The 24,889-nt window shown below is 37.8% G+C and overlaps 1 protein-coding gene across 1 annotated transcript; it reads right to left on the minus strand.

Annotated features, from left to right (window-relative positions):
* Window positions 1–4,043: 4,043 nt before the first annotated feature.
* Window positions 4,044–19,661, minus strand: fgf10a (fibroblast growth factor 10a). Its single transcript, XM_058758534.1, has 3 exons — window positions 18,687–19,661; window positions 6,348–6,451; window positions 4,044–4,959 (listed from the first exon to the last, which is right to left on the minus strand). Exons 1-3 carry the CDS (start codon window positions 18,991–18,993, stop codon window positions 4,765–4,767), a joined length of 606 nt encoding a protein of 201 aa, XP_058614517.1. The 5' UTR covers window positions 18,994–19,661; the 3' UTR covers window positions 4,044–4,764.
* Window positions 19,662–24,889: the final 5,228 nt, after the last annotated feature.

The following is a 24,889-nucleotide window of genomic DNA, read 5'->3' on the forward strand; positions in this document are numbered from 1 at the left end:
TTTCTTGGGAACTATCTCGCCTCACACATTTAATGCATTATCTCTCACAACAAATGGAAAGGGTTTGTGACATAATTTCATCCAGCAAGTGAAGAACTTGTCGTCATTATCAATAATATAGGCCACATAGCTTTTTAATTCAGTTTGTCTGCATTTGTGAGGCTGTTTATTATGGAGGCCTTGTTTTGGTAACTTCAAGACCGATGTGAATTCTTTCTATATCTTGACTCAAAGGCATTTAATTACAGATAACTGAGGCATTTCTGCATTCATTTTAATGTGTTAAATGTCTCATGCATCATGTTCATATACACATATACACACTCTTAGTCAATGAAAAGCACAATGTTCTGTTATGCAACTGTTTGTGATGTAACCCTTTGAAATCAGAATGTGCTGACTAACTTTAAGGACGGTTGGTTACATAAAATCTATTAAGAAATCTTTCAGTTGCATATCAAGCATTGCGTTAGTTCTGGCAGGTCACGTTAGTCAAGGTTGCATCAGCTGACTCTCAGCTGATCCCCATCTACCTATAGGGATACGACACCTATCTAAGCATCCATATATAAGGTCCCTTAGTTTATCAGCAGTTTTCACATTGCTCAATAGCTAATTACCCTCCTCCATCCCCAACTCCTCCTCTGTCAGTCAGGATCCAGCTTTCTGATTCTCCTTTGAATCAGACGAATTCTAAAATGTACAAAAATTACTGAACTTTAACGATATCTGCATACTTTCGTTGGTTCTGTTCTGTTTACCCTGGGGGGTTATCACTGCTCTCCCTGCTCTCATCCATGCTAGGCTTCATGGATGCGCAGGGAGTTCTTGCCCAGAACAGAACCATACTGCCAATCCAAATTGTATGCTAATTGTCAATCATCTTTGACGATAGTGGTCCTGACAGAAAACAAGTCCTTGAACATCTAGTCTTTGGTCTACTGTACATACTGTAGCTGTCAATTCAAATCAGCCCAACTTTCCATAAAGACTAAACCAGAGCTGTCCGTGGTTCTGAAGCGACTGTTGATTGTACAGTGGCAAAGTTTGATGACTTCAGATTCACAGGTCAATGGAAAGTTAAATTCGTTGGGATTTGCTTAATTCTCGGTAGGCCACAAAACTTTAGAAGGGATGAAACTGAAATACAAGATTAGTTATTGACTTTTATGCTTAAAAGTAATGCAACTATATTGAAAGAAAGAAAATGGTCTATAAAACCTCATGTTTTTCAAGCCTAAATCAAACTCTTAAAACAGATCACAGTTGTCTTTAATCATGCTCATTTGCTGTTCTAGAAAGCAATGTTATTGGATAAAGTGCATTAATGTTTTGACAGACCAAATAAACACCAACTTTATTAGCAGCATGTTTCCCAAACCCCACATGAACATTACACACACTTTAGTTTGGGCAAGAAAGGCCCGTCTGTGAAGGATCTCATACTATCTTGCCATCTCAATTGGATACTTTCATGTTTTCAAATCACATTTGACAAGTAATGTTGGTCTTATTCCAGTACAGATGAAAAAAGCTAGGAAAATACACCCCCGCTTTGGTTGTATTAACTTACATTCAAATGCAGAGTATGGCTTCGTATTAGTTTGTAAATTCAGTTCTCTGTTCTCCTGAAGGGTCGGCATCGCCTAGAGTTGGCAGGCGCCTGGTCTCTCTGTTTCTCTCACTCATTCGAGCTGAATTGATAAACACATGCTTCATCTCAGCCAAAGCCAAGGCAAATGTTTGACACACCTGCTGAACAGAAATTGGAAACCTCGAGAGATCATAACAGATCCAAATCTCAGCCTGAACTGGCCCTGTGTTTAACACGTGCTGTAAGTGCAGTCTGAAAACCACTATATTTAGCACTTTTGCTCTTTTATGTTAGCTGACATAAGGTTTCGGAGACCTGTTGATCGCTAATGATAGGACAGCACCTCTGTTACTGGAACTCCGTGGGCTTGGCTCAATGTCACCACATCTAGGTCCAAAAATACGCAGCGGTGCCGCTACCCTCGGGGCTGTTAAAATCGGCCCTGTCTATTGCTGCGCTCCAAGCAACCTTTCTGGAATGAAATATTCACAGCTGCTCCTGTGGTTTGGTCAACAAGCCGCAGATTCCTTTGGGGAAAGAGTGAAGTTGTGAAGCTGTGAAGGTCACAATATATATTTCAGCTAAAACCAACAAATGGGAATTCCTTCAGCGCTGTGCACTGAATATGTATGATGCATCTGAATCGGTTTCTCCCTGCGAGAGCCAAATGACTCTGTGGCTCTTTCATGAGTCAACAGGGGATTGCAGACTTATACAACAGGTATTTGTATTTATCTTCCTTGTTTATGTCTTTATTGATGTCTTAATATAATAAGTTTGTTGGCTTGGTAGTTATCAAGGAAATCTCTATGTAGGCCTTTTTTCTTATTAAACTGTACTTTGTAGATTAAGCACCATTTACAAAAACAGTTGGGAATGGCAAAGAATTATGCTAATGGTTCCATTAAAAAATATTTTAAGGAATAAATATTCGAAAGAAATACTTGGGGAAAAAGAAACGTTCCATTGAATAATTGTGAGCTAATTTCAATAACAATTATGTTTAAATTTATTCTTGCAAAAGTGAATTTTAGAGTATTTTTAGAGGCCGCATAAATACATTCAAATAATTGGCCTTATATTAGGCCTGTCTTTCATTTTATTTTTATAAAATACTATTGACAAAATGTATAATGTTAAGATACTAGCCATATGAGCAACCAGTTTTCTCCACAATTAACTGTGAGATTAGTTGTTTAATTCATTGAAAACAACCGAATCATTCTTACGGCAATCGCACTGGTTGCGTTGTGTTTTTGATTCACTAAAAAGAACCTACTCAATCGAATGACTCATTCAGTAATCAAATGTGCTGCTAGTTTCTGATTCACTGCAAAAGAAACGGCTCATAATAGTCATTCGTTCGGGAATCGTACATTGTTTCGTGCTACAGATTCACTCGCAGTGTTTTGTCTTTGAATAACTAGGCTATTGCTGGAAACTTGAAGTATTTTAATACGGTTCTCCGTGCTAAAGTACATTAACGAACCGAACATCATACGACTCAAAAAATGAAACTGGTTCTCGGTTCCCAGACCTAGTCTTGAATCCATTTCGATGTAATTGTACATGAATAGTTGTTTACGAAACACCCAAAAGACCTTCTAAACAAACACATCAATACTCTAACTCGAAACAATGAGAACTGCCTGGGAAAGTCCATGAGTCAACGTCATGTTCCCACGTGAAAGCAAAAAGCAAGAGACTATGATAAAAAGGTGAGACTTCAACCCAAAGCTTCAAAGCTTTTATTTGCTAATTGCTGGAACTGCGCCGAAGGTTTGACAGGGGGAAAAGCGTTAGGCCTACAGTAGAGATAATCAGAATCAGCCCATAATCTACTGCCAATATTTACATACACACCACATGCCCTTCACATTGTCTTTTTGAAGTGAGTGGGCTAGTAGAGCAGAGTTTGATGATTGAAAGTTGCAGGAAAAGTTGGAAATGAGGCAAAAGGGCATTGAGTGTGGATATAGATTTATATGTGGGTTTTGATAACAGCTGAAATATAAACAAAGATGAATGTTTTCAATTCAGAGTACCAGACTTTTTGTGGCACAAGTGAACTTAGCTTTAAAAGAATCTCGAAGCACAATCCTTCCACAATTGATACTAGGACAATATGTGTGGCAGTGACCGAAGACTGTGTGTTCTGAATTCTTGAATGCTTTTAGAGATGAGCTCATATAGTTATCGCTGGGATTTTTTTATTGCTTTCTTTATGAAACAGTGATGTGTGCTTTCAATTATGGTATTTTAAAATGTAAACAGTGACTGAGAAAATCAATGAAGCTGGTAGTTTTTAAAGGTACAGAAAATAAATGAACCATATCACCCCTAAAAGTGCAGCAAAATCATTTGTTTTACAGATGCATTTAACCTCTGAGAAGTGAATAAAAGAAGAAAATGAGCTTTTCTCAGCATCACGGACGCAACTTCTGCTAGGTAAGGAGAAATATATTTATTTATTCATGTGTAACCGATAGAATAGCTTTTTAAAAGAGGAGCATAAATGATAAAAAATGTCCATTCCATGTTTTTTTGCCTTTGTTTTTCTTTAAATATTACATAAAATAAATAATTTATTCCAAAGCAGTCAGGTAAAGAATGGAGATATCAAATACAGTGGCTTTTGCATGTTAATAATGTTAGAGTTCTTTACGCTATGGTGCTAGCTTGACTAAATTCGGATGAAGGATGCGGGGTCTCCGTCTCGGCCTCTCAGTCTTGCACCTTGAGCAAGTGCTTCCAGTAAGTGTTTGCATAACTTTCAGTCCACTGAGTCACAGAGTTTGAGAGTCTGTTGGAGTGTCTCGTATGAGTTAGTACAGCATAAATAACTGCATCCAAAGGTCACACACACAAATACACACAAGCAATACACTCTGTGAAAGGTCTCTTCAGTTCATTCTGGGAGGTTGCAATGTCCGATTCCTCTCCGTAGGTTTTGGTCCAACCTTTCCTTTGCTAGAAAAGGGTTTGGCATAAAAAAATGTCCCATATTTTCCCTGGTGCCAATAACTTAAAAACAAATATGTGACAACAATCGGACTCAGTGAAAAGGAGTTCTCTTAGTTCCTTTACATAGTGCCTTCTCCAAACTGTCGAAAAAAAAATCCAAGTCTTTCCTCAGTGCAGTTAAATGTTCCCTTTTGGTGGGGTTGTAGCTACACGATAGGAATGGGGAGAAAGTGTGTGGCTGTGTTTTTTCTCCGGGTCTTTTTGGCTCTCATCGGCTTCCCGTTGGCCATCAGGCCCACGAACATGGGCTTCTTCCTGTTCCTCCACTCTGCCGAGGCGTAGGTGTTGTACCTGTTCTCCTCTATCCGCTCTATCAGCTTGCAGTCAACGCCAAAATCTTTCTGAAAGAAGAGGACATACTTGAGTCAGTTCGAGATATCGTCTTTGGTCATGCAGTGCAGTTTGTTGATTTATTTAAAAATTAATGATCTGAATGCAAACCATATCAGTATTAGAGTAAAGAAAATGCATTTCATGAAATGGATATAATATTATACTATAATGTTGTATTATTATATGTACAAAATATTGTTATAATATAATATTACATTTAATATTGACCCATTAAAAGGATCAATCCTTACATATTAATATCAAAAATATTTGTATACTTTTTATTTCGTATTTATTTTAGAATGGAATGATTGTATTATTAGACTTATTAGACTCTTCACCTTCACTCATCTTAACATGATCAAAATTGATTCCACTACTTTCAGAAAAAAATTCTTAAAATTAATATGATATAATATTGTATATATTTTAAATACAAAATATTGTTATAAATATTATCATATAATATTGACACATTATTAAATGATCCATCTGTTTTTCAAACTTTTTAAAAAATAATTTGTTTTAAAATTATTATTATTTTTTTTTTCAGAATGAATATATATTATAGGTGACCTGTATCCACCACTCTTTTCCCCTTCACTCGTAGCATCATCGTAAGAATGGTTTTTATTCCACATTTCCACATTTTACCCTTTGAAATCACAAAAAAAAAAATATATATATATATATTTTCTGAATTTTCCCATAATATAAATGATAGCATACGTCACTTTACTGATATTTCCGCAGTAAGGTCAACAGACCCGAGGGATTGCATTTTAGGACTTTCCCCTTCCATTCTGTTGATTTCACTTTTGGGAAAAGTACAGCACTATTTTTGCCTGTTTCAGGTAACATTTGCCATTCGTGAGAGCGGATGAATGAGAGGCGATGGGGCTGGAGAGAACTCGGAACAAAGAGCAAGCAGGGGATTGTATGGCTGGATTGTGAATGGAGGAGAACGCATGCATGGAGCAGTATTGGAGGAGAGACTACAGTGTAAGGAAGAGGGCCTTCTCGGCTTACTTTTTCAAAGATGACAGAACTCTTTTGCTCAAGCCGACTTTTGCTGGGGGATTATTTACAGGCAACGGAGTGGAACTGTCCTTTAAAACAACCCCAGGCTTTTTAAGTGCCCCAAGACATGAGAAATAGAGCAGGCTCTCTGACATCAAAGCCTCTGAGAGGGACTCGAAGGCTGACGGATCTTTCTGGAAGCTTGTAAAGAGCTGAATTTCTATAAATAGTTTAGAAATTCTGAATGTTGTTTAACAATTCCCGATAAGAAGGACGTCTTCGGTTTGGATGGGATCATGAAACGTTATCATTATTTGTTGTGGAGTCCAGTCATTAACTATAATTAAAAGAGAAATGAAGAGAAAATGATGCTCACCGCCCCGTAGACCACCCCTTTCTTGTTAATTGCAAGGTAGTAATTGCTTTGAATCCCCTTGATGGCAACGATGCCCACATCCACAGACTTGATTTCGAGTGTACCTAGAAAACAAACGTAAACGTATAATTTACATAATGTCCACATTAAAACATTGCAGGTTTATTATGCAAATACTTATTTTACATTAAACAAGGTGCACTGCTGTCATATGAAACATGTAATTGCATAATGACATAGATTAAATGCAAGCCTAAAATGATAGAACGGGTAACAAATATCAACATGTAAATATAGTTAAAAGCATCACAGAAATGACCTCCTCGAACTTTACCCACAATCCACCTCATAACCCCAGCGCTACAGTCAGAAAATCCTCCCATGCAGGAGTACTTATGTTCAAAAGTGCTCATATATGACATGAAAAGTCATATTTTGCTGTCTTTGTTGGAGTTTTGGGAGCTGAAAGGCATGCTGGCAGAGGTTTGTAGCCATTAGTGACTCAAGTTGTGGTAACCATTACTGCTTTGCCTTTTAAAAGGCAATTATGTAAACCCATAAAGCCATCATGCTTTAGATGGGATTAGTCCCAGACCAAAGCATGTCCTAGTAGCAAACAGGGCTATATGATCCTATGTTGTTTGTGTATGGGGTTAAAAGAGCTTTTGCCTGCAGCTTCTGGCCTTTGACGAACACGAGCAGTTCAGTTTACCTCGCTGCTTAAGTGAATTCAGTGCTTTTATCTGCAACTATTCAACAACACTGTAAAAAACCAAGCTTCTAAAGCAAGTGAGCAGCCTACCAATCCTGCTGAAAAGACCAGTATCAACCTCCTTACTAGTTTAGGGTAATTAGTGCTGGTCTAGCTGGTGATCCAACACAGTTATGCCGGCTGACCTAGGAAGTCATGCAGGTTAAGTTATTTATATTGAACATTGACTTAATGATAGTTTAAACTAGATGTCCAAGAACATATTCCACTTGTTACTTTTGGATGGTCAGAAATTCTAATCACAGAATCTGTATACATTTTTATTTTTCCATAGTTTTTGGAGACCAATAATTACATTTATTTTAGCAATGTTTCAATAATTATTTAGATCGCTTAATTTGATGCTATTCCTATCACTGTGATATAATCTATTTCAAATAGCCTAAAGCAATGTTATTTTGGAGTTATTTATAGAATTTTTACATTCAGATTTTATTTTAGTTTTAGTCATTTTGTTATGTGCTTTTGTCATTTTTTATTTTTGAATATGTTATATACCTTAATTTATTTATTTTTATGATTTATAATTCATTATACTTTGTTTTCATTTCAGGAATTTTAGTACATCCGCATTGCAAAGCAATATTTCTAACCTTAATTTCAAGTTTAAGGTTTTTTTGAAAGATTTTGATCAAATTAGTTTTTTGACCAAAAACCTTTTAAATAGTTTCCATTTAAGCTGTACAACAAGTTCTACAACACTGGCCTAAACAGCAATCAATCAATCAATTTAAAAAAATATATACAGTGTATATATATATATATATATATATATATATAATTGTGGATTTACTTGTCAGTCAGAAAGCCTACTCCAGCAAAAAGTCAATATCTATATAAAAGTCAATATCTAAAGTCAAAGTTGCATATCTACTTTCAGAGCTATGTAAAACCCTCTGTGTATTGGATGGTTTGTAAATGCCTAACATTGGCATCAGAGTTTTGTAATGCAGAAGAATTGAATCCACTGGATCAGGAGCGCAAGCGCTGCTACAACAGGAGGATTAAGTGGATCTGAAGGCAGTTGCTCCACATGGGCTCAGGTTGCAATCACCAAGAGAAGATGTAAGGAGACCTAGACTTCTATCCTCTCTCCTCCCTCGCCTCAGGTTCATGAGCAAGAGCGACAGAATAAAAGGAGGGGGCTCAGAGATGGGATCACAGACTTGGTAGGATTAAGGGGGAATAATCCATGATCAAAGAGTAATAGAGTGGACAAAAGCAATGGAACGACTGCCCAAAATGACATATAAATTTTTACCAGAAATCTCAAACACCTATCATGCAGTTGTACCCATCCCTATGCGAGTGATGTCATGTCATGTGTGCAAACAACATGTCATGTCTACAGTAAATTTGGTGGCTGCTCTTTAAAGCGTGCTATGTCAAAATAAAGCCTGAATCGTCTGGCAGAAAGCACCTGTTTGCTTTCGGCTATTTGATGTGGTCTGTCAAACCAAAACACTCTGGAGTCTTTTTTTTTTTTACGATTCCCTCACGAGTCCCAGGAGTGTTTCTCCTGTCTGCATTGAAGCTGAAATGCAGGTCTGCAACAAAAGGCTGGATTTACAAAACCAAAACATCTCTGAGGCATCTAAGCAACAGGTCTCTCTACATGCTTTCTTCTTCCACACCATAAACATTTAAGATCTGCCTCTCTTTCATTTCAGATTTCTGCCAAATACAAGTTATTTAATGTGAGATTTGACCAAAAAGTACAGTGAAATGTTTTAAGTGCAGTAAGCTCTCAAGCACATATTATCTAATCAACATTTTTAAGACATTACCAAAAACAACAGCTGTGCGTGCAACAAGTCTATTACAGTTTTATTTGGCTCATTAAAGTGCGTACGTGCAGTCATGTAAGAGTTAAACCTCAACAAACCTCTACAGTAGTGGTTCTCAAGCTTAATCAGTAACTGCAGACCACCTAACACCTCAAGTCTGAGAGAAACCCTCAACGACATGAAAACAATTACTTGCAGTTTTGAACAGCATACAAATTGTCCTTAGTTTCAAAAAATAGCGGAAGCCCTTTATCACAAATTTGAAATTATTTTTAAATGATTTTTAAGATGTGTTTTTTACTTTATTTATTTTTATTTGAGTTTTAATAACTTTAGTAATTCAGTTTAAACTTATTTTATTTGCCAAGGCAACATTTAACTTTCATTGAAGCTTTTAATCTAATATTTATATTTTATTTTATTGCAGCTTTTTTAGATATATTATTTATATTATTTGTATTTTTTATTATAAACGTGTTTTAAAAAATAATTAATAATATTTTAAATAATTATAAAGGGCTACTACGATAATGTACTTGATGGTTATTAGTTATAAGCTATTTATTAGTTATAAAGCTATGTATTTTTTATTCTTTATTTATTATGTCAGCCTTTATTTTTTATATTCTATATATGTATTATTTATTTTATATTATCAGCCAGAAAATCTCGCCGGCCACTTGGAATCTCTAACACAGCACAGTTTGAGAACGGCCGCTCTACAGACAGCAAAGTCTTGACTCATAAGAGCGTGATTACTTTTAAACAGTTTTCCTGGCAGACCCAATGTTTTGTTACATCTATATCACTGCGCTCCGGAATTCTGACAAACACGATTTCACTGCCTGCATTATTCAAAGCACTAGCCAAGGCATTCTCTTGAAAAAAAGCGAGAGAATTTTCTTTTTTTTTTTTGCAGTGCAACCTAATCCTCCAAGTATTCTTGTTTTACTCCCCGTTAGGGCTCGGATTACAAAGACTTAAAAGCCTCGGCGTTTTAACAAGCCCGGCCCCACCTTACTCAAACCCTGCCTGTGAGCGGCCATGTGTCTGTGACATTACACTGCCCATGGCCCAACGGTGGTCCAGAGAGTCCCACCCGTAGCCTAGCGTGATCTTCCCTCAGTAGATTTGGCTCTTGCCCAAGGCTCTGTAGGTGGCCGCCCCCCCTTCCCGCTTAACGGCGTTCAATGTTTTCTTGGCAGGGTGACAGAACTCAGGTTATCGCATCTTGTGGTAATTACAAAAAACCCCACAGCCTCGTATTTGTAGCCTCGTGCAACCTGCATCACCACCAAAGCCTGCGAGAGAGTGAAAGAGACCCCCATCCACTTCAAACGTGTTTGAAAACAACAATTTTTTATCAGGCAGACGGACTTTTCCCTAGCAACGTTCAGAATGGATCATTTCCAGACTCAAAATAATAATCTTACTTGCACTCGGGAACCCTCAACTACTTGTCAGCTCTCTGCAAAGACTGAAAAAGTCAAGTTGTATATTACACCAGGGTGCTTAATTGTCCTGGGAACCTCGGACCGCCACGCCTCTGACACGCACACCTTTTCAATTAACCCCCTACCTACAGGACCATAAAGGGAAAAGGGTCCCCATTAAAAGGCATCTTTGCTGCTGACCCATCATTGGCTTCTGATGACAGTGACTTGGACCTTTGATCTGGGCTCTGCGGGCCCCTGGCTCCCAGGCTTAGGGAGATCAGTGGACGGGTCTGGGGGGCCGGTCTCATTATCCCGTCCTGGCTCTGCTGAAATACACTGCGAAAAATAATTTTTGTCCTAGTACAAATATCTAAACATTCTTAAATCAAGATACTTTTACTTGACAGGCAAAATGACATCAGGTGAAAAAGCTGAAAAAACTTCAAAGGGAAAACAAGTTTATTTTTCTTGCCCCACTGGCCATTTGTTCTTGTTTTAATCATGAAGTCACCTAATTTTATGATATTAAATCTTAGTTTTCTGGAAGTAAATGTTTCTCAAGTAAATGCTATCTTGATTTAAGAATGTTCAGAAATTTTACTTTTACAGAAATTTTAAAAACGAAAACAAATAAGAATGTATTTTTTTGCAGTGTAGAGCAACTTTGGATGAACTCAGACTAGAAGGACTGTAAAAGTGTTTGTATGCAGTGCTTTTGAAGATTTTAGCACCTCCGCTCCACCTATTGTTTGTTGGATTGTATGGAGAAATGCAACGTATTTATGTTAAAAGCTACAAAACAGATCAGATGATGATAACCTGATGTTCTTGATCATGTAAAAAGAAAATTCATGAAGATTTTTTTTTTAAATGAACCTTTCAAGATGGTTTACAGAGAGCATATGTGGCCTCTGAAGACAGATTCGGAATAACATCTATACTTTTTTCAGAGCTGTGTTAAAAGCTTTGTGAAGAATGATGATTTTTCTTAAAACAATTTTGTTCATTTTGTCAGCACCTCATAAACAGGCTTTCATTACTGATTTTCCTACTGAAATTTGCTAATAGAGCACAATGCAAACTCACTGGTAAAGAGAGTTATGCGATCTGTTCTCCCTCACATCCACCAGTTCTTACAGTAACTCCATTGCACTTCTGCCTCTAAATATCTGTCTTTAGGGCTTTATGACCAGCCTGCTAAACCAAGCACACACTAAAAGGTGCGAGAGTGCGAAGCAAAAGTCAAATGTTGCATTTTTGGTTTACAATTGTAACAAAGTCTGTGACTGTGCATACAAGAAACAGTAACTCTTTAAGTGTGTGCATGCAGTCTTCAGTCCTATATTGTGTGCTTGGCCAAAAAACAAAAAAAAAAAAAACCATTGGATTGTTAAGGGTTTAAAAAGCTAAAAGGGACACATGATTTAAGGCCCGTGACTTGCCCTATGGATGATATGTATTTGAATACATGATAAAAATTACAGTTCTCAGGGGCATATGGTTCAAATGTGCATGTCTTCAGTCTGAGCTTAAGACACAAGAACCAGCTCTATTTCATATTACGTAATGCGTCCTCGGACAGTAGTGAAAACAGTAGTGCTGTTCTCCTGCTATAAATCTGCTAAAATGTGACTCATTGAAACAGCACATAAAGAAGAGAAAGTCCGAATATGAGTTGAATTCTTCTTTCTCGCTTCCAGTTGCTAGGCTCCATACTCAGAGCCCCTATATAATGGTTTGTTTTGAGATTTACATTTACACACATATTTTGTTTCACAGCATAAAAAATGTTTTTGGAACATCATGAGGGTAAATGATGACAGAATTTTCATTTTTGGATGAATTATTATCCCTAAACTCTTCACATATTTCATGTTATTCCAGACCATCAGAGCATGTTAAGTATCATGTTTTTGTTTGACTAACTGTCCAGGCATTTGTTAACCACCCTGCACACTGTCAGAGGACTGAAGATTTTGTGCTCAACTAATTTTTGATGATAGACAGATTTGTTCAGTGTTTGCATTGACTGGGCAATGAAACCACTGAAACACTTTGCGCACATGCAACCATGCATGCATCATCCCAAACACACACATAACATACCCTCACATCCAGACAACCTTCTGTGGCGGCAAACAGTTTCCAACCTCCTCCTAAATGTCAGAGCAAACACCCATCTTAATGGGAACCAATGCAAGACCACTCAAACTTCCTGCTCACTTCTTTGACAGGCCAGATGCATCTCTGCTCACACTGGTCCTCGTCTCTCTTCAGTGCTTTGATGCGCCAACCGCCGCCATCTGTTCAAGCACACATCACTTAGGAATTCCCCTTGGAGCTTGTGAGAAGATGTGTTTGAGGAAAGCTTCACCCTGCTCTCATTTGTCCAGTACTGTAGCATATCAAACACTTAAAAGATTTATAGGACACCGAAAGACCTTGCAAAGTCATTCCCTCAATCTTTCCTGTTCAATGACTTGATAAACATAAAAAGAACAACATGTGTTTGTAGATATCACAGTTATCATTCATAACTAAACTCCCTGTACCTGGCTTAAAACTTGTCTGTCTTACTCTGTAAACTGCTCAATGATCACCTCAAAGCTTATAGTTTCCTGAAAACAATTGCAAAACAATTGTTGTCTCACTGGTTTGTGGGCAAGTGTGCTTTTAGTCACCGTCTGTTGGCAATCAGACAGACCACAGCAGAAAAGAGACAGTGCTGTTTCTCCCCAGAACATCTCATGGCACAAATGGTGCTCTGCTTTAAGTAATGGGGTCAGAGGTTAGGCATACATCTGGTCTTCCACTCCTCCAAGTTGAACTTTCAGAAGGGAAAAACTGCATGTATTAACTAGATGAAGATGTTGAGCTGCTACTACAGAATATACACATGTTGTGAGTATAACAGTCTAAAGTGTACTTTTACATGATTTTGAAAACAAGGACTTTTACCTAATTTTACCTCATTTTACATGTTAAAATGATAAAATACAAATTATGGCACATGAATTTTTAAAAGCATGCTCCTTTAAGCATGAAGTGCTAAAAACAACTTTCACAATAACTCATATATAATAATTGTAGATCAGTGTAGGCATCTGTTCAAACATATTAGCTATTAAAATAAATGATACACTATTTTTAATAAAATATTTAGAACATAAATTACCGTTCAAAGGTTTGGTGTCTAGAAGATGTCTTTGAAAGAAGTTTCTTATCTCCTCACTAAGGCTGCATTTATTTAATCACAAACACTGTTGAAAATAACTATTTTAATATATTTTAATATGCAATATATTCTAGTGATGGCAAAGTCGAATTTCCAGCAGCCATTACCCAAGTCTTCAGTGTCTTCAGAAATCATTCTAACATGCTGATTTATTATAATTATTAATTTTAAAAACAGTTGTGCTGCTTAATATTTTGTGGAAACTGTTTTTTTCCCATCAGGATACTCTGATGAATAAAAGATTCATAAGAACAGCATTGATACAGTAACTTTTGGTAAATTTATTAAGTAATTGCTGAATAAAAGTATTAATTTCTTAAAGAAAAAAAAAACTTATTGACCCCAAACTTTTGAACATTATTGTAGATGGAACTAACTAAATGGAACAATGGACAGCTTATAAATAAACATGTCAAAACTATCAGCATGTTGCATTTTTGAGGGCCGTGTATCTTGTGGTGGTCTCAAAATGTCTTGTAAAAACCAGCTCTGTTATTTATGAATCAGAAAGGAGAAAGTCTATGAGGACGTCAAGGTCAAAGAGAATGAAACACTGACACTAACCTTTTGCACATCAGCTCAATCCTCATAAGTCATTTTTATTACTTGTGTGGTTGGGATTTCCCACGGGAGCTATAAACGGGCACCGTAACCACAGAGAGCACACACACACACACACACACACACTTCTGTGTGCCAGGGCTGGCAACATGTCATTTAAATTCACACATTGCACATGTTCATTCACACCAGTGAGTCATTTTACAACTACATTTGTGACCCTAGACCACAAAACCAGTCATACTGTAAGTGTCAATTTTTCAAAAATGTTTACATTTACACATTTTTCCATTGATGTATGGTTTGTTAGGATATGACAATATTTGGCCGAGATACAACTATTTGAAAATCTGGAATCTGAGAATCTAAGGTTGGTCAAATGAAGTTCTTAGCAATGCATATTACTAATCAAAAATTAAGTTTTGATATATTTACAGTAGGACATTTACAAAATATCTTCATGGAACATGATCTTTACTTAATGTCCTAATGATTTTTGGCATTAAAAAAATAAATAAATCATTTTGACCCATACAATGTATTTTTGGCTATTGCTACAAATATAGCCCAGCAACTTAAGACTGGTTTTGTGGTCCAGGGTCACATTTGAGCTGTAAAGCAGGAGGTAACTGAATAAACCAACGTTATGATGAACATGCAGTCATATAGATTATAAATCTGTTATCAGATATCATATGAAAATGACCACTAATTAGTAAGGCTGCACAATTAATCGCTGTCTCAAAATGTTTCATTTGCAACATGCTTTTTTTCAAGGGTTTGGGCACTAAGACCAATCACAGATATGTTTACTATGTGCATGAATCCAATGATGAAACAAAGGCATTTAATGAGTCTATAGGCCAATCAGTAACAAAAACCGGTCATAGTGAGTGAGAATACTTCAATTCGGTTCATGGTTGCACCAAAAATGATGTTGATGCTCAAAAAGAAGGTGAAGTACCAAAGTCAAAAGCATTGTGGGTCATTTAGTCTTTTTGATGTTAGAATTTACTAGATGTAATTTGTAAATAAAAGACTGAATAATGCATGGTTTATTAAAAATACATATTTTTAAATATATATATATATATTAATAATAATAAATTCACACGTAATTATTTTAATGCAAGTTTATTTTTTAATCGAAATTAATAATAGCATTTTCAAATATAAGGGACATTTATGATTTTGTCATGATCATGTCCTACTAACTAGCATCAGTTGATTGTTTTCCATTTTGTCTCAGCAGACATGCTGAGAGCTGCTTGCAGTTATCATTTTTTGTTCCTGATGAAAGATTTAATGTCACACCAGGCCTTGTAATGTCATAACAACAATGCAGCCCAGCAGGCTGTGTCCTTCCATGCTAGTTTCTGAGAAACACTTGACAGAATAGGCTTATTCATCTTTCTTTCTCATTAAAATGGCAAAACAACTTTTATAAAAGGTAAACTGACAGAAGCTGATGGAACGCTGGAGGAAAGACGAGTTATGAACATTAAAATTCATTCGGCAAAAAAAAAAGCGAGGGTTTGTTTGCTATACAGTCGATAAGGTTCAGCCTAACACATACAAAGAAACTCAACACCTGAAATAAACTGAGTAATTTATATTCTCTCGTGAAGAAAAACAGCCTTCAAGTGTGCCACTCTGACAAAAGCTAATGGAGTTTGGCCTGGAAACACCTCATTAGACTAGCAATAATCTGTATTCTTAATTGAGCCCTATTAGATTAAACTGACCCCAAATGGAGTGAGAGACGTATAATGACCGCTGGCCTGACCCTTGTTTGATCTGCTGCCCAAGAGCTGACACGATGATTGGAAAGACCCCTGCACTTTAGACCTTACGATTCAACCAGTAGTTGAACTCTGATCGGACAAATCCCCTCAATCAAAGCTGTCAAAGACTAATGATCCTCATTAACAATTTCCTCCGGCCATGCCAAGACCAGAGGTTTTGCGCTCGTGTCGATACTGACATTTTCATCAGCGCCGTGTGATAAACACAAAACAATTGCGCAGAAGAAAGAGAAGACACACAAGATCAAAACAGGAAAAGAAAGATTAAACTCCGGCCGGTCCGTGTGAGAGCTTTTGCATCACAGTGAGCTTGTTGTTAGGCTCGCTCAATACACCGAGGACAGCTCCGAGTTCCAGCATAGGGTGCCGTTTCCAAAAATGTCTTGGGGGAGACACAATGTGACAAAAGTGATACTGAGCTGATGGATTCTGAAAGGAAATCAAACAATATGGGTGGGATAGGATTTCAAGCTGCACATAGACAGGTCTTTTGTGGACTTGAAAACTAAAGAAGGCTGGACTTGAAAACTCAAACATGGACAAAGAGACTCTCTGACTAGGAGTTTGAATCTGGGAAATGTAACAATCTATCATACTTAGGCTCTCTGCAAATATTTTTCCACATCAAATATGCAAAACAAATATTGGCCCACTCATAAAATACGGACTTTTGATTTACTGCAAGTGTTTACGGGGGTGTAAATGTAAATTTTGCATCAAGATGTGACATTTTATATGTGCATTGCTGGTAAATAGGCTATATTAATGTCTCATTAAAATAAAATACGTCATTTCTTCTACTTAACTCTGGCTAAAGTTAGGCTCATCCAAAACAGAAAAACTACTGACCTTGAGTTCATTCGACCGTTACGTTCAGTGTAATACAAAGTGTGCTTTTCATGAACATTAAACGTGGAAGTTAAAAATATGTTTTTAAAAATTGAGTTTGACAGCTCAGATCTGTGCACGGTCTTCAAAATTCAGCTCTATTCAAACACAAAGATAATTGTCGACATGACGTCAATCTATATACAATAACATGCCGTGCTGTTCATGGGAATATTCTTTTTGTTAACTTGAGAGAAATATTATACCGCAAAGGGACTGGTTCCTTTTAAAATGCCAGTGGCTCCAACTGGAGTAAAATCATTTGAGGATGTTTTGATGTTTCAAGTACATGATGATACATAACATAGCAAGCCACTCATTTCAGCCCTTTTTACGGGCATTTGCGGCAACAACAATGGTCTCTGATTACAGAATAAATCAAGCAAACACGCTTGTCGTAAACGCCGCACACTAACATTTCACCGTGCCGCTGTTTTAAAGCGAGGGACTCAGGGAGCACTGCTGCTACCTTGTGGGCACCAGAGGCCCTTCGAATTCAATTATAGCTCCCGCAAAAAAGCGCAGGGAAAGCGGAGGGATGGCAGAGGTCCAATCTGTTTTGGAGAAATGATCCATTCACCAACAAGTGGTTCCCCTTCGCTATGCCTCCCGCAGACATTCCAGGCCATATCCACACTTCAGATATATCAGCACTGAAACGAGAAGTGAATCCCCACTGAAACTCAGTGCATCTGGCCGGAACATTATAACCAGTATGCTTCATGCCTAAGGGTCATTGTGGGAGCTAACAAGGACGATGCAATTTTTTACATGTGGTAAGCGAGTGGCAGGAATCTTTTAACATGTACAGAGATCACTGGCATAGGAAAAGTACAAAAACATGGCATAAGATATGTATATGTTTTCACTTTAACATGCAGGATAGACATAAATGTATAATTTTTTCTATTTAATTTACTTTTTTTTTTTTAAAAGCAGGCTCACATTTATTGTATTTATTTATTTTCCAACATGCATTAATAAATATAACTGTAAATGTTTAATGTCTACAACACTGGACTTAACAGTGTCCAGCTTTCTGGACAAACTCTTTGATGGTAGTTGAAAGCCTTCCAGAACTCTTCAAGCCTGGTCTTGGATTTATTAAGAGACTTTCTGTGCAACACATTTAAGAGGCAGTTCGGCTAATTGAAATACCCACAGCCATGTCTTGCGGAGTTCCAGCACACCCTAGTCTAAAAAAGCCGAGCAGCACGCACATGGGACCCATATGTCAAAGACTTTTTTATTAGTGGCAATGTGTGTGCAACCCACTAACGAAAAAGTGCAGAGGGAGATTTGGGAGTGTGGTGGCCAGGTGCATCGAGCTCCCTGCCGGGTGCCTGGACATGCCACGAACTGTTAAGTTAAAATTCTTCTGATTATTCATAAATGAACACGATAAGTTCAACAGAAAAAAGAACCACCTGACATGTGCTTGAAATTAATGAAGGCTTAAAAGTAAGCCATTTGTTGCAGCGACAAGGGAGTTACGGCAGCAGTAATAAAGATAACTGATGGACTGCGTGATGTTCGGGAGTAACTTCCAACAGTTTGCGCATTTTACAGAAAGGAAAGACTCCCCTGGTAATTTCAAATTGGTTCCAGGAAACCTGCTACGAATAAATCTGCACTCAGAAACCTAAGGACCAACATTAGAGCCGACTACCTCTCAGCAACACATGCAAAGCCCAACTCAACGCACAGCAGCTCGCGCCCACCAACATCAGGTAAGGTTTATATTATCTGCTGGATGTTTGACTGCAAAATCAAAGGAGGCAGGAAATAAGCAGTGCCATTTCTTCTATGGGACCCACATGTGAAAGGAAAAAGGAGAAAAACGGGCGTTACTCACTGTACGGATCATCCTTGCTTTTGGTGCCGTTGACTTTTCCGTTCTTATCGATCCTGAGAAAGAACTTCTGGTAGGAGAAGAGTTTCCTCTTGCGCACGTCCCCTGTGAGGTGGTTGTAGCTGCGCACATGCCGCCCCACCACGGCAGACGACGAGGAGTTGGCGCCCCTCGGGGCACGTACGGCCCTGTGGGTGTCATGGCAGGCCACAGGCAGAGCCGAACACAGGAGCAGGAGCAGCAGCGGCAGGGAAAGGCAGGACAGACGGAACCAGGCTGAGGCACTCTTAATCACTTTCCATTTGCACATTGTCCTGGAGCTCGGAAGACTGGGAAGAGCCTCACAGAAAGGTACATGCTGAAGAGCTGGCCGGGAGAAAGGGTGATACCAGGAGGTGAAGCCCAGCGAAGCGTCCGTGGCGGTAGCGTCTGCTTGCGCTGCTCAGGCTGGATCCGGTTCTCCTCGTGTCCAGAAGGAATGTGTCAACATCCATAACTCAAAACACCTCCGCAGGGAACCGCTTCACCTCCTCCTGCTCTCCCACGTACAATCCAGTGAAGAACCCCTGTTCTGTTGGACGGGGGGAAAATGAGGACAGCAAGAGGCAAGGAAAATGTTCTGGAGAAGAATGGCAAAACGACCCCAATGCAACAGGCCAGCGAATCTGTTCTCGATGAAACGAGAGGAATCCACAGTAGGAAAAAAACCTGTAATCCCTGCTGTGTCCAGCTCTCTCAATGTCCCTCTGATTGAGAGTGGGTTTCCTTTCTGCTCACCACTGAAGTGCTGAGAGGATCCTGAGGTGGAGCAGACTGAGCTCTGACACTCCTCTCACCTTATTTATTTGGTTCAGGGCCCCAGATGTAATCTCTTTAGCTAATAGGGAGACTATGAAAAGCAGTCGGCTTTGAAGATCCGCGTGTGCGCGTGCATGTTTTGCTTGCATGTGTGCGTCAGAATGAGAGGCGATGAGGGGCATTTTTCCTCGCCCCTCTCCTATCTGTCTCACTCTGTTTCTCCCAATTGCCTCACCCACTCTCAGTGTCTCCCTCTCTCTCACTGCCCCTCCCACCCCGTTCCCTCCCATCTGGGCTGGGAGCCCCATGCGTCGGCCCATACAGGTCTCCTCCGGCTAACTGCTGCAGCACCCCCCTGGCATGTGAGCCTTATCAGAGACACCTGGAGCTGATTGCCGCTTTTCCCCTCATTTACCGCCGTCCTCATCAGACTTCTGTCCTACAGTGGGAACAACAAGACTCGGATGTACCTGAACTGTTTGTACCTTCAATACACATTCGGAATAAGTTTATAGCAGCCATATAAAGCCTTATAGCCATTAAACTACATTTAATGGGCATTTACGACAACGAAAAGAGACATCAGTGCTGTCATGGGATAGAGCTCACCCTGAAAACAATCTTTATCTCGAGACTGGTTTGTGTGTTGTTTAATTTCCTTTTCATATTATCCAACAGAATCCGTATCTCCGGTTTTCTCCTCTCGTTCGACATCCCTCTCTGTTTTTCGGTGGAAAAACCGAGCCAAGTTTAACTTCTGCCAAGTAAATATCATTCATATCATATTTGGGCACATCTTCAGTCCTGAATTCCAACCTGTAGTGCAGCCCAGAGCCAAGTCAGTTAGTACTTTAAACAAGGTGTGAGAAGCACATTTCTGGAATTAGGTGAGGGGGTGTCCTGTCCTGAAGGGAAAAGTTCATTTATTGAAATTCTCAGGTCATCTTGCGTAACCATTTCATGACAGGCTTACCTTACGTCAAAAGAGCTGTTGGAGTCGTGAAGAAGCGAGGAAGTCGACCACTAACCGGGGGAGACGTTTACTCATTACGGGTGGGGGGAAGGGCTGCAAAAAAAGAGGGAAAAGAAACATGTGTTAGTGCAACTAAACTGTGCTCAAGGCATTTGAATGCATTCATAAAACAATATCATTTTCTGTTAATATAATGTCAAGAAGTGTAGGAAGTCTCTTCAAAGTTTTGTTAACAAACATTTCCAATGTGCTCAGAGAAACAATTCATTTATAGTTTACTTAGTAATTGATATTGTTTAGCACAAAGCATTGCTGGGCAAATCATTGTCATTATTTTCTATAGCACAAAGTTCAAAGTACTATTTCTCACATTTTCATCATTGCAAAGATGTGGGATGCTGTGTCTGGGGTTAAAACAAAACTTCACTGGCACTGGTTCCCTCTAGTGAGACAAACTTTAACAACAGGAGAAAACCTGAAACTCTAGACTAATCCTCTCAAAAGCTCATGTTTGAAGATGAATGGCTGTTTTCAATCTAAGGTGTCTTTCCTCTCCCCATAACCCTCATGAGCTCCATCTACCCAGTGCTGGTCTAACCCAGTGCCCGGGGTCCTCAGAAGTGTTGGTTCAGCACTTAATCTCACGTCTCCCTGCAAACACCTTGGTCTTATCACACACTTCCTCTGTCAGACATTTCCTGCCAACACTAGGGACAAGGAACCAATCAGGAGAATGGGATCTCTGGGAACTCTGGTTATTACAACACACTTAATTGATTTTTAAAGAGCAACTCAGTGTTCTTCTGGTTTCTAGTGAATGTCGGACCACCTTGGAACAGCTGATAGATGATAAAAATATGTTTGTATAAATGTTTTTGATAGAAGTACACTGTAATATTTGCTAATTAACCTGGTAAAACATATGAATGCCTGTGAAATATATCTCAAAATTATTATCAACATTATATTCTATTTTCTAATACACCAAATTTTCTTCAAACATTTGTTTTTATTTTCAAATTTTTACAATTATGTATTTCCTGGGATATTATCGTCATCATTATTTGCTATTTTCTAATACACAGTTTGTTTTACTTCATAATATTGCTGTAATTTTTTATTTTACAATTACGTATTTCCTCAAATATTATTATTATCAGCATTCATGTTTTTTCCCCCCTTCAAATTATTGCAATTATTTTCACTTTTACAGTTATGCATCTCATGGGATACATTGCCTATTAAGAGTATACATTTATGAACAATAATAATAATTAAATGTTGCTAAATAATAATGTTTGGCTGTGCTTCTTAGATTTAACTTATTAGAAAAATATACTGATTTATAACTGATATTGTCACATGCAAAAGTACATTTAACAAAAATAAAAGCGAGAGAACACATAATTCACATGGAACACTTTTGGATAAATCCTAGATAATTCACAGCAAGGTAGAACAACTGCAAGTACAGTTTGAAAGCATTTCCATAAAAACATGGTTATCCCACTTATTTGATTCATAGATTATATTTTGATTTTATATTTTGGAAAAATCTGCTGACCAAGTTTTCCTTTTTTGTCCTTTCAAATAATCATTATCATATTAAAGCAGAGACTGCGGGGCTACAGACTGCCATTCACAGAGATAACCTATCTATGGAGGGATTTGTGAAAGGAGCGAATATGAGACAGCCAGAGGATTTTTCCCAGCCAGCCTCTGCCACTGAATGTCCTGCAGTGTTTCTCATTGTTTGCTGCCTCATAAGAGATAGCCAAGAGAGCCTGAGAAAACTAAAAAACAGCACTATTTAACGGAATTCAATCTGTCCCAATAGATTTGAATCGCTAACTTACATGTCTGAGTGTAGATTCTATCTGGCTAATGAGGGGCCTGAATCCTTCTCTGTTACTTCAAAGGGGGTGAAATTCTACCTTTCTTGCAGCGAGGACCTTTGCCTGGGCTCTCTCTCTCTCTCTCTCTCAGGTGTGTCACTGTGCAAGCTAAAAGAGAGGGTTTCAGGCAGAGAACTTCCAAAGGACTGTTTGTTCCTAAGTTCTATGTTGAAAGCTAAATATGGGTAAATATACTGGCCAGTTTCAAAGCCTACATTTATCTTGCTCTCATTTAATCCAAGATTTTCTTAATGATTAATTTACAAGCCAACCACAATATTTAAGAGGAAACTCCAATACCGCTCCTGCATTTCTATGCAGGAATGGCATTGGGCCCCTAAGCTTGCTACCAATAAGGTAATACGGTATCTCGCTTCTAAGTAGTATGTACTACAAAAAAATGTGTAATTCACATCTGCTACAAGTAACGCCACCACAACGGGAAGTATTTAACACCTCCGACAGCCTTCAATGTGAGAGTAGTTTGCCCTAATTTCCTAACCCTTTCCCACTTTCCAAACAAAAACAAGACTTCTTTTGCATGCTATACGCTACTGAATGTGCAGCAACTTCATATTTGACTAAAGTAGTGATTTTATTAACACAATGCGTTTGATTTTACATTTATCTGAATCTGAATCATTTCCAACCAGGTCAGTGACCGTTAAAGTTTCTGCAAGGACTTTAACATGAAGGATCAAGACCCTCAATTGTCATTGTGCTTATATGTGTGTGACATTGACCTCTGGGCATTTGAACCTGTGACCTGCCACAATCTCCAAGCTCATTCAATAGCACTAAGTGATCAGCACCTCCAAGACAAAGACTCCAGCTGCCTGGTGTTGAAATATGCATTAGGTAAGTGTTCACTAATGGTAAATAATGCATTGGTTAGATTAGTTCTAGTTTCAGGGAAAGCGAAGCGGAATGAATAAATGATAACACAATCTATCTGAATCGCTCTAGCGGCAGCTCATGGGTGTAAGGTCCTCAGCGCTGGACAATGCAATGTTTAAGAAAATGCTACGCTGAGGGAAAAAAGTAAAAAGTAGAAAAGAAAAATAGGGCATGGGTTTTGCTCAAATTGGGTCATACAAAACATCTTATTTTAAATAAATGTTGTATATATTGCAAATAGGTATTTACTGAAATGATAATCTTTCTTGAAGTAATGTGTTGTACCTGTATACTTTGATAAAGCCCCTCAGGGATTTTTCATTCAGAAATGAATCTTTCGGTTGGCCCCAGGTGTCAGTAGGGCGTTTTATCAGGTGTTTTAACTCTCAGTGAAAGATATGAAGTGTATGGAGAGGAAGTGAGGAAATGAGGCCCAGGTGGCTTTAAGTAGGAGGAGACTATGGATGAAAATATTCCCAGGCCCTTTAGAACAAAGCAGTCTACCCAACTGAGACTGAAAAACTCAAGAGTGTGTAAGTGAATTTAGATTCTTTATCTTATTTTTACAGTCTTGCTAATGGGTTTTTGCTTCTAGCATGTATAACCAATGTATAACCGATATTTCTGAAATACTGTTAGGAGTTGTTGGAGGAGGGTGAGCAATCCACAGTCATCCAGAGGTCACAAAAAGTAGAGCCAAGTAATGACACAGGCGGCTAATCGACGGGATGACACCAGAAGTACCTTTGCCCTCCCCAAGCAGGAGGTGGAGGTTGAATGTCACACTTGAACTGGTGTCAGTGTGTGCAGGATCACTCTATCAATGACTGCCTCAGGTTACTGAGCATTACTACAGACAGAAACATATGTTCTTACCCTTGTACTAAACCAAACACACACACACACACACACACACACACACACACACACAACCAACAACAACTTTGTAACTTTGTGAATCAGGTGTTAAAAAATGCCAATGAATAATAATAAAAAACATTTAAACCAAATTTTCAATATAACATTATATAGACTAAATGTATTATTATTATTATTAAAGAAATAATATAAAAACTTTTTCCATATTCCAAATTTTCCAAACATTAAAACTAAGTCATAGAGACATATTTATTGTTATTGGTATTGTTATTATTATTATAGAAAGAAATAACATAACCATTTCCCCATATTTTTCCAAAAGTATTTATTTATTATTATTATTGGTTGACAGTTAATAAAAGTGATATATCAAATAAATATAAAACATTCAGTGATGATGATATTATTATTAATATTGTTGTTGTTGTTATTCATAATTAACAAAATGATAAAATACAATATTATATTTGTATTACTAAAATATATTTATTATTACGTTGTTATTGCTACTATTGTTATTATTATTAATAAAATTAATAAAAATGTTAAATAAATATAAAACATGCAATGATAATAATAACAATAATGTTTATAATTAATTATGAAAAATAACAACCACAACAATAATAATGATAATAATAATAATATTTGCAATTAATAGAATAATAATTGATATTATATTTGTTATGTAATTTATATTAAATATATATTTTATATTTATTACATATCATTATTATTATTAAATCTATAATAAACCCACATTA

This window comes from Onychostoma macrolepis, chromosome 21, assembly GCF_012432095.1.
Source record: "Onychostoma macrolepis isolate SWU-2019 chromosome 21, ASM1243209v1, whole genome shotgun sequence".
In the NCBI taxonomy this organism is placed as follows: Eukaryota; Metazoa; Chordata; class Actinopteri; order Cypriniformes; family Cyprinidae; genus Onychostoma; species Onychostoma macrolepis.